Here is a 10,000-nt window from a genome sequence, read left to right as displayed (position 1 = left end):
CTTGTGTTTTTACCAAAGTGAAAAGTCCAGTGTTGTACTCTGTGGAAAGCTGGCTTGTTTCATTTGGCTAAGTCTGATTGACAGCGCACATAAACCCCGCCCTCTCCGTGAGTCATCTGCCCGCTCTCACTTGCTTATGGAATTTGAAATGCGAGGCGTGTGCAGCAAGATGAAAAGGATATGTTTGCTTCTGAGCGTGAGAACACAGTTCCTGACTGATGCTGGTGACGTGTGAGTGAGGTTTTGTGTGAGTGTGGTTCTGTGAGAGTGTGGTTTGTGTGTGTGTGTGGTGGGGCTGTTTACAGTAGCCTGATTGTGTGGATGTGGGGCTGTTTACAGTAGCCTGATTGTGTGGATGTGGGGCTGTTTACAGTAGCCTGATTGTGTGGATGTGGAAGTGTTTACAGTAGCCTGATTGTGTGGATGTGGGAGTGTTTACAGTAGCCTGATTGTGTGGATGTGGGGGTGTTTACAGTAGCCTGATTGTGTGGATGTGGGGGTGTTTACAGTAGCCTGATTGTGTGGATGTGGGGGTGTTTACAGTAGCCTGATTGTGTGGATGTGGGAGTGTTTACAGTAGCCTGATTGTGTGGATGTGGGAGTGTTTACAGTAGCCTGAATGTGTGGATGTGGGAGTGTTTACAGTAGCCTGAATGTGTGGATGTGGGGGTGTTTCCTGTTCTGCTTTGATGCTTTGAGTTCCCGACACAATGAGCAGCTGACTCAGTCCTGACCCCTGACCCCTGACCCCTGACCCCGCCTCTGTTTGCTCTCTTTTCAGAACGGCCAGAGCACAACTGATGACGGCGTCACACCTGCAGTCAAGGTGAGTACACACACTCACGCACACGCACACCATTACTCAAGCACACACACACATACACGCACGCACACACGCACACGCTCACGCTCACGCACACACGCACACACACGCACACACACGCACACACGCACACACTCTCACACACACGCACACACACGCACACACTCTCACACACACACACTCACACGCACACACACACAAGCACACACACCATTACTCAAGCACTCACACGCACACTCGCACTCACGTACGCACACCCACACACTCACACACACACACACACACACACGCACACACACACACACACACACACACACACACACACACGCGCACACCATTACTCAAGCACTCACACGCACACTCGCACTCACGTACGCACACCCACACACTCACGCACACACACACACACACACACACACACACACACACACACACACTCACACACGCGCACACACGCGCACACACACGCTCACACTCGCACTCACACTCACACACACACACACGTGAGACTCACACAAGGAACACCTAAGACTGCTTTCCCTAAATCATTCCTCCTCCTCCTCCACTTCCCCTTGGACATTCCTTCTCGAGGTCAAACGTTCTGCTCGTGCTTTTCCGCGGATCCCCCCCCCCCCCCCCCCCAGCACCTCAGATCCAGGAGAGATTCCGTGTTCCTTAATTTATCTCGGCGGGGAACGCTGGCGTTCCGGCGCTGTCTCTCCGCTGCCCGGAGAACCTGCCGGAAGGCCTCATTTCAGGGAAAATCGCAGGCTGCTATTAACCCGTTTGGCGGGACTGATGAGATTATAGGTAATCAGTAACGATATGATTCGTTAAATAAAGTGGGCGGTTAGATTTGCATTTGCTGCTCATTCTTATTGGGCAGACTTTTGACTGGAATATCGCAAGGCGAGAGGTGAGAAATTGACTTTTGGCAATAAAGTAACGCCTTAATTATCATCAGATCGACTAACTTATTTGGCTTCTAGTTTAGAAATGAGATGTTGGCAACCTACAGCAGGGTGTGCAGCCGATAAGTTTTAGAAGTGCTTTTGAAATGTTAAAATTCTCCGTCAGATATTCCAGTGCCTTCCGTTTCGGGGAATTAAGTGCGGGTTCATATTTAGTTTAGTGTTAGACGCTGGTTGTGTTCCTCCTTACGGCACAGTCATTACTCTGCTGTAGTTATTAGCGCTTTGGCGTTCTGTACGTCACTGTTACTGTATGTGCAGTATCTACTGTAAACTGCAGCTGCTGGGAACAGAGGCGGGATCGAGACTGTGTTCTTCAGCTGTTAAAGGTGGCTTGAGTTTGTCTTTGATAACGAATGTAATCAGGAATTAGGTGACTCACACTCACACTTAGACACACACACACCCACACACACACAGGCGCACAAGGGCATTTGGAAACCACTGAAATGCTCCCGGTGCGAGACAGTGTTTACACCAGTCCCTTTGAGGTTGTTCCCCAGCAGGATATGCCCTCAGTCACAGTCTGATCTCCCACGCTGCGACACAAACCCAAAACCTTCACCTTCAAAATGGTGTCCGTAGGTCCTCCACAGCTTTCACATGAAACCACAGAACAAGTGCCAGCAGGGTGTGCGAGCGAGAGTGTTTGTACTTTGCGTGTTTGTGCATATCCGTGTGTGGGGAATTTGCCCTCGAAGTTGACCCATAATCCCCCCCCCCCCCCCCCCCCGGCCCTACCTAAAGACATCAATATCATCTTCAACTAGAAACATTACAGTGTGGGTAATGTATTATTGGAAAGTTTACAAACAAGGTTATCCTGGGTCACCGGTCTGTGTGGTGGCTGTGATTGGCTGCCGCAGTAGGCCTGGGTCTGTGTGGTGGCTGTCATTGGCTGCCGCAGTAGGCCTGGGTCTGTGTGGTGGCTGTCATTGGCTGCAGCAGGAGGCCTGGGTCACCGGTCTGTGTGGTGGCTGTGATTGGCTGCAGTCCCATTTTAGTTTTTGTCCGCTGACCGAGCCTTTTGGTCGCTTTGTTCTGACGAGCAGGAAGCAGGAGTCATTCTCTGTTCCGCTGAGCAGCGGGCAGCTGCAGCCTGACCTTTTTATTATGTATTTATTTATTTATTTGTCTGCAGGTGTTTTTTTTTTTTTTGTTTGTTTTTTTTCGTCAGTATGTTCATGTACATACTCACTGATCTGTCTGCGTTTTACTGAAACATTATTCTTTCATTCAGAAAATCATCTTGAGATTCTGAATAAAACCTCAATGGTGGAAATTGTTATTATTATTGTTATTATTGTTACTATTGTTACTATAATTTTTAGCAGTAGCAGAGGCACTAGAAGTACCAGCAGATGTAGTAGTAGCATTTGTAGTTATGGTAGCAGTTGTAGTAGCATGTGTAGTTATGGTAGCAGTAGTAGTAGCATTTGTAGTTATGGTAGCAGTAGAAGTAGAATGATGTTATCCAGGGTGTCGCAGAAAGCCTCAAGCCATGCAGGTTTATAAAAATGAAATCCAGATGGCAGTTTTGATTCCGGGAGGAAACTAATGAAAGAGGCCACTTCAGAAGCACGTTCCGGCAATCTCACTTCCTCTGGACACTGTGTCTTACCTGTTCCCTACATCAGAGGAAGGAAGAGCCGTGACAAACGTCCACCCCCCCAAGAGAGGCCCCCAGACACAAACAGTCAGGCAGCTGGCAGAGATCATGTCCTCGAAGTATCGCTTCGTTCATTAATAAATATGCGCATCAAAATAAGGTTTAACTCCAGTCCTGGAGGGCCACAGTGTCTGCAGGTTTAACTCCAGGCCTGGAGGGCCGCAGTGTCTGCAGGTTTAACTCCAGTCCTGGAGGGCCTCGGTGTCTGCAGGTTTAACTCCAGTCCTGGAGGGCCGCAGTGTCTGCAGGTTTAACTCCAGTCCTGGAGGGCCGCAGTGTCTGCAGGTTTAACTCCAGTCCTGGAGGGCCGCAGTGTCTGCAGGTTTAACTCCAGTGTCTGCAGGATTGACTGCATTTGTGATGTCCTTTAAACTAGCAGCCCTGTTTGGGCTGAGTGCGGTCATATGGAAGTTCAGTAAACACACTTGTACAATATTTACAATCCTGTCAAACCGCAGCGGCCTGTTTGGTTGTAATTGGCTGCGTTTAGCTTATGACGTCATTGGCTTCTGCGGCAAACACAGCTGGAAGATTTGTTTATTTTCATGGCATTTTTTTGAACCACTTCAATTGTAAATGCTCTGCTGTTTCGCCATTTCTCTTTGCTAAGACGGTCTGGTCCGAGTTCGACTGAATCAGGTTTGGCTGTAGCGGTTGCCACGGTAGTGCCGCATGCACGCGTCCAACTGAAGCGGCAGGCCTGTGGAGGACCTGGCCTTCCCATCAGCCCCTTTGGTTCTTCCAGAAGCCCGCAGAGAGCTGAGCTGGAAGAGGGTCCAGGCGGGCTCCTAATAGGGTCGTGTAATTGGGCGAAGAAGAGAGGTAATTGGTCTCCTGACGGGGGGAGGAGGAGGTGTGGAAAGGAGCCAATGTTAGCGCGGCGTTAGCATTGGTGCTATGCTGTACTGTAGGGCACTGAAGGACCCCTTTAAATGGAAGTGAAGGGGTGTGTGCGTGTAGAGTGTGCGTGTAGAGTGTGCGTGTAGAGTGTGCGTGTAGAGTGTGCGTGTAGAGTGTGCGTGTAGAGTGTGCGTGTAGAGTGTGCGTGTAGAGTGTAGTGTGTGTAGAGTGTGTGTAGAGTGTGTGTAGAGTGTGTGTAGAGTGTGTGTAGAGTGTGTGTAGAGTGTGTGTAGAGTGTGTGTAGAGTGCGTAGTGTGCGTGTAGAGTGTGTGTAGAGTGTGTGTAGGGTGTGTGTAGGGTGTGTGTAGGGTGTGTGTAGAGTGTGTGTAGAGTGTGTGTAGAGTGTGTGTAGAGTGTGTGTAGAGTGTGTGTAGAGTGTGTGTAGAGTGTAGAGTGTGTGTAGAGTGTAGAGTGTGTAGAATGTGTGTAGAGTGTAGAGTGTGTGTGTGTAGAGTGTGTGTGTGTAGAGTGTGTGTGTGTAGAGTGTGTGTAGAGTGTGTGTAGAGTGTAGTGTGTGTGTAGAGTGTGTGTAGAGTGTTCCTGGCAGAGGGAAGGCCGCCAGCTCATCCTCAGGGATCGATGCGTCTGACCCATTAAAGTCAGATAAATCCACCCATAATGCACCTCATTACGCGTGCTCGCTGTAGCCAGGCCCCTCCCCCCCCAGAAGGTCTGCGCGAGGAAAAAATAGCCGCAGGTCCAGGAAGTGACCGCTAAGCCGGCTGACTCAGCCGGGGGGGGGGGCGGGGTTAAGGAGGTGAGGAGTGCCGCTGCCGTGGTTACGGTGCTGATTGGCACGGAGGAGGTTTAATGAGGTCGCTCACGCCTCTGCCTGACGGCTCATCGCCATGGCGACCAGGAATGTTTGTGCCCGGCCTGCAATGTTTGAGTTTTTGAGCTGAAGGGTTTTTTTTCCTTTCTTTTTCACACCTGTAAAAGATAACACAACTTACACAAAAGTCACTTCAGTTCCCCATTCCCCTCAGGCCTACTAGTCAGGGCAAGTTCAGTGAAGTGCTCCACTTTGCAGAGACAGGGAGGGAGAGAGAGAGAGAGTTGGAGAGAGAGAGAGGGAGGGAGGGAGAGAAACAGGGAGACGTGGAGAGAGAGGGAACAAGCAAATGAGAAGAGGAAAGAGAGATAAAAGCCTGTTACTCTCTCCCTCCTTTTCAATCAAGTGCATGAATCCATAAAAGGCACGCAGCCAAAGTATTATATAATATAATTTTGGGTCTGGGTTTTTCGGTGCCTCTCGTTCGTTTGAGCTGGTGGGATCCGTGTTTCGGAGCCGGGTGAAAACGATACCCTTCTTACCCATCGCCTCTCGGCCTAATCAGATCGGTGCCATCGACCGGGCCCCCTCCAGCAGGCGGCCGGATCTCCGTGTGGGTCAGGTGACCTCCGTAACGGTGTGATGCCACCGTTTCAGACTGGTCAGGTGACCTCCGTAACAAGTGTGATGTAACCACAGCGGATTACGGGCAAAATCCAGACCAATCCAACTCCACTGTGACATCATCTCAAGGCTCCCCGCTCGCACCAGAGCAGGTTCTCATTGGCCGTTGGCCTCACCAGAGCAGGTTCTCATTGGCCGTTGGCCTCACCAGAGCAGGTTCTCATTGGCCGTTGGCCTCACCAGAGCAGGTTCTCATTGGCCGTTGGCCTCACCAGAGCAGGTTCTCATTGGCCGTTGGCCTCACCAGAGCAGGTTCTCATTGGCCGCTTGCCTCAACGTGCATGTGTGGTAGATACTAGATCTTTTTTTTTCTTCTTTTTTTTCAGATTGCAAAAATTTGTCAAGTTTGCAAACAAACATTTAATAGTATTGCCTTGGTGTGGCAAAATAACGTTGAGTAGATTTATACCTTTGGATTATTAAAACGGCATTTGTCATTTTTGACTGGTGTGTGGCGCGTGTGCCTTGTGTGGCGTGTCGCGTGTGCCATGTTGCGTGTGCGGTGTTGCGTGTGCCGTGACGTGCTTCCTGTAATGGTGTTAAAGCTGGAAAGGAGCAGCGTGGCGTGTGAAGTTGGCGTGTGATCCGTGTAATCCGGCTGAGTGATGTGTGAATCCACACTGGCACACTGTCACACCTGCTCATTCAGCCAAAGAACACGCTGCGTGTGTGAGTGTGGGGGTGCGTGCGTGTCTGTGTGTGCAGGTGCAGGTGTCTGCGTCTGCGTCTGCGTCTGCGTCTGCGTCTGTGTCTGTCTGTCTGTGTCTGTGTCTGTGTGAGTGTCTGTGTCTGTGTCTGTGTCTGTGTGTGCGTCTGCGTCTGTGTCTGTCTGTCTGTCTGTCTGTGTGAGTGTCTGTGTCTGTGTCTGTGTCTGTGTGTGCAGGTGTCTGTGTCTGTGTCTGTGTCTGTGTCTGTGTCTGTGTCTGTGTCTGTGTCTGTGTCTGTGTCTGCGTCTGCGTCTGCGTCTGTCTGTCTGTCTGTCTGTCTGTGTGAGTGTCTGTGTCTGTGTCTGTGTCTGTGTGTGCAGGTGTCTGTGTCTGTGTCTGTGTCTGCGTCTGCGTCTGCGTCTGCGTCTGCGTCTGTCTGTCTGTCTGTCTGTCTGTCTGTCTGTCTGTCTGTCTGTCTGTCTGTCTGTGTGAGTGTGTGTGTCTACAGGTGTCTGTCTGTGTGTGAGTGTATGTGCAGTCTGTCTGTGTTTGAGTGTGTGTGCAGGTGTCTGTCTGTGTGTGTGCAGGTGTCTGTCCCTGTGTGTGAGTGTGTGTCTCTGTGTGAGTGTGTGTGTCTGCGTGTGTGTGCCTCTGTGCGAGTGTGTGTTTTTGGTCTGCTTGTCAAATTCAAGATTGGAAAGAAGAACCAGTGTGTGAGCACGTTTTCATTGGCTGCAGCTTCTGAGAGGGAGCGGCGTTTCTGCAGTCTTGATTGGCTAAGAGGCTGGTCGTGCGGGGGGGTGGTCAGGGGGGCTGTTGTCATGGTATTGAATGAAAGATGCAGTGAGTGGCGTGCTGTGCTGAAGGAGGACAGTCATAATGTAATTATTCATGTTTGAAGAGCGGGGAAAAAAAAAAGAAGCACTCTGCCACGCATTATGCTGATGACTTTTTAAGAAAAATTATTTCAAAAACTAAGTGATTGCTTGAATGAGTCTGTGTTCCATTAGCTGGTACCCCCCACTTTAATCTAAAATTGAATAGGTCCTTTCCTTTTTCACTTTTCTTTTTTTTTACATTTATTTATTATTTATTGTTTTATTTATTTTTTTACTGTGATTGGTATCCATCTGCAAAATAAGCCTTGTTCTTTCTGCTGTTAATGACGCCATTTTGAAATCCTCCTGTGGTTGCTCGAGTTATTTCAGGCTGTCACCTTCGTGTTGTTCCCAGAATGCACTGCTCCACGTGCTGGCGCTTGTGTCAAATAGATGGCATTTCAGTTCGCCTGTCTTTTTACCTTAATTGGCAAATTAGAACAGCAATAATAAAAACTAAACGTATATACTACTGTACCTTTCAAATAATTTTCCTGGCCATAAGTGCTTCCAAAGTCACAGAAAGCATACAAACGCAAACGTGACGTGCTGTATGTGATATGATATAGATAAGAACAAGAAAGAAATTCCAAGAAAACCATCAAATATAAAAGGAGAAATCTTTACTTTTACTACTTTACTTTAATTAAAATGCTAAAGATTAAGTGAGTGGCCAAAATGAGCTAAAATCTCACTAAGATGTGTTTTTTATTTAAAACCCTCTCTTGCTGGTGCCTGCAGGGACAGTTGTTATCAGCTTTCTAACTGAGAACTAACTTCCTGTATGAACTTAACCTCCACTGGCAGTGCATTCTGGGGGTTTGAGGCAGGCCAGAAACTGAGAGCAAGCAGGACCAGACTTTAAAATTTGAATACATTTCAGTGTTTGGGTTTTAAAAAAAAAAAGGAGCTAAAGTGATTCAGGAGAGTCTCCTCTGCGTGGGGGTTGGAGATTTTCTTTGTCCGTTGTGATTTTTTGGGCGGGAATTCTGTTGAATTCGACCGAGAGAACGTCAGAGACATGAGAGCTGGCATTGTGCAAAACCACTTATTTCTGCTCTCTTACAGACACACACACAAAGACGCCATACACACACACACACACACACACACACACACGCTCACACATACAGCACAGACGCGCACACACAGTCAGAACTGCAGAAGAATGACTAATGCGTTGCTCAGTGCTGTTTGTGTTTGAAGGTGCCCTTTAAGTCATTAAGTGGTTGCGATAACGATAACCTGAGATTAATTAGGCCTCAGTCGTTTGCAAACTGCGCCTGGAACTGTGAACAGGAGGGTGTGGGGGTCATGACCCCGCGTGATTCACACCCGATCGGTCTGTATGATGCCTTTATGTACCAGCTATTTTACAGCAGTCGTGCTTGGAAGTGTCATTTTACTAAATGGTGTTTTTTGATTTTTGAGATCTTCTGGAGCCAGGCTATGCGTGTGTGTGTCTGTGTTTGCACGTGTGTGTGTGTGTGTGTGTGTGTGTGTGTGTGTGTGTGTGTGTGTGTGTGTGTGTGTGTGTGTGTGTGTGTGTGTGTGTGTGTGTGTGTGTGTGTGTGTGTGTGTGTGTGTGTGTGTGTGTGTGTGTGTGTGTGTGTGCGTGCGTGCGTGTGTGTCTGAGCGTGTGTGTGTGTCTGAGCGTGTGTGTGTCTGAGCGTGTGTGTGTCTGAGCGTGTGTGTGTCTGAGCGTGTGTGTGTGTCTGAGCCTGTGTGTGTGTGCGTGTGTGTGTGTCTGAGCGTGTGTGTGTGTCTGAGCGTGTGTGTGTGTGTGTCTGAGCGTGTGTGTGTGTGTGTCTGAGCGTGTGTGTGTGTGTCTGAGCGTGTGTCTGAGCGTGTGTGTGTGTCTGAGCGTGTGTGTGTGTGTGTGAGCATGTGTGTGTGTGTCTGAGCGTGTGTGTGTGTGTGTGTGTGTGTCTGAGCGTGTGTGTGAGTGTGTCTGAGCGTGTGTGTGAGTGTGTCTGAGCGTGTGTGTGAGTGTGTCTGAGCGTGTGTGTGTGTGTGTCTGAGCGTGTGTGTGAGTGTGCCTGAGCGTGTGTGTGTGTGTGTCTGAGCGTGTGTGTGTGTGTGTGTGTGTGTGTGTGTCTGAGCGTGTACTGAAAGACAGAGAGGGGAGAGGTTAATGTGTTTTCCATTGGGTGAGATGACGTGTGTTAGTGTGTTAGTGTGTTATGGTCATAATGGCCTTTTAGTGGCGTATTCTCCAGGCCCCAGCAGCAGGTTAAAGAACACGGCAGCTGTGTTTGTCTGTCTGTCTGTCTGTCTGTCTGTGTGTGTGTCTGTGCATGCGTGTGTGTCAGTGTGTGCGTGTGTCTGTGTGTGTGTCTGTGTGTCTGTGTGTCTGTGTGTCTGTGTGTGTGTCAGTGTGTGCGTCTGTGTGTGTGTCTGTGTGTGTGTCTGTGTGTCTGTGTGTGTGTCAGTGCATGTGTCTGTGCATGTGTCTGTGCATGTGTCTGTGCATGCGTGTGTGTGTGTCAGTGTGTGCGTGTGTCTGTGTGTGTGTCTGTGTGTCTGTGTGTGTGTGTGTCTGTGTGTGTGTCTGTGTGTCTGTGTGTGTGTCTGTGTGTGTGTCTGTGTGTCTGTGTGTGTGTAGGCTGGTATCGTGCGGGAGTGCGAACACTGGGTTAATGCAGCTAGTTTGCTG

General features: G+C 49.2%; 1 protein-coding gene across 2 annotated transcripts in view; it reads left to right on the top strand.

The window, feature by feature from the left end:
* The window catches only part of rps6ka1 (ribosomal protein S6 kinase a, polypeptide 1), a 62,250-nt gene that overhangs the window by 5,829 nt on the left and 46,421 nt on the right, over positions 1–10,000 (top strand). For both annotated transcript variants that reach the window (XM_061247199.1, XM_061247198.1), the window contains exon 2: positions 782–826. In XM_061247199.1, coding sequence (XP_061103183.1) covers positions 782–826 — 45 coding nt within the window. The remainder of the gene's footprint in view (positions 1–781; positions 827–10,000) is intronic.

Source organism: Conger conger, chromosome 1 (assembly GCF_963514075.1).
Source record: "Conger conger chromosome 1, fConCon1.1, whole genome shotgun sequence".
Taxonomy (NCBI): domain Eukaryota; kingdom Metazoa; phylum Chordata; class Actinopteri; order Anguilliformes; family Congridae; genus Conger; species Conger conger.
The sequence above is the reverse complement of the archived record's forward strand: the minus strand, read 5'-3'. Positions and strand labels throughout refer to the sequence as shown.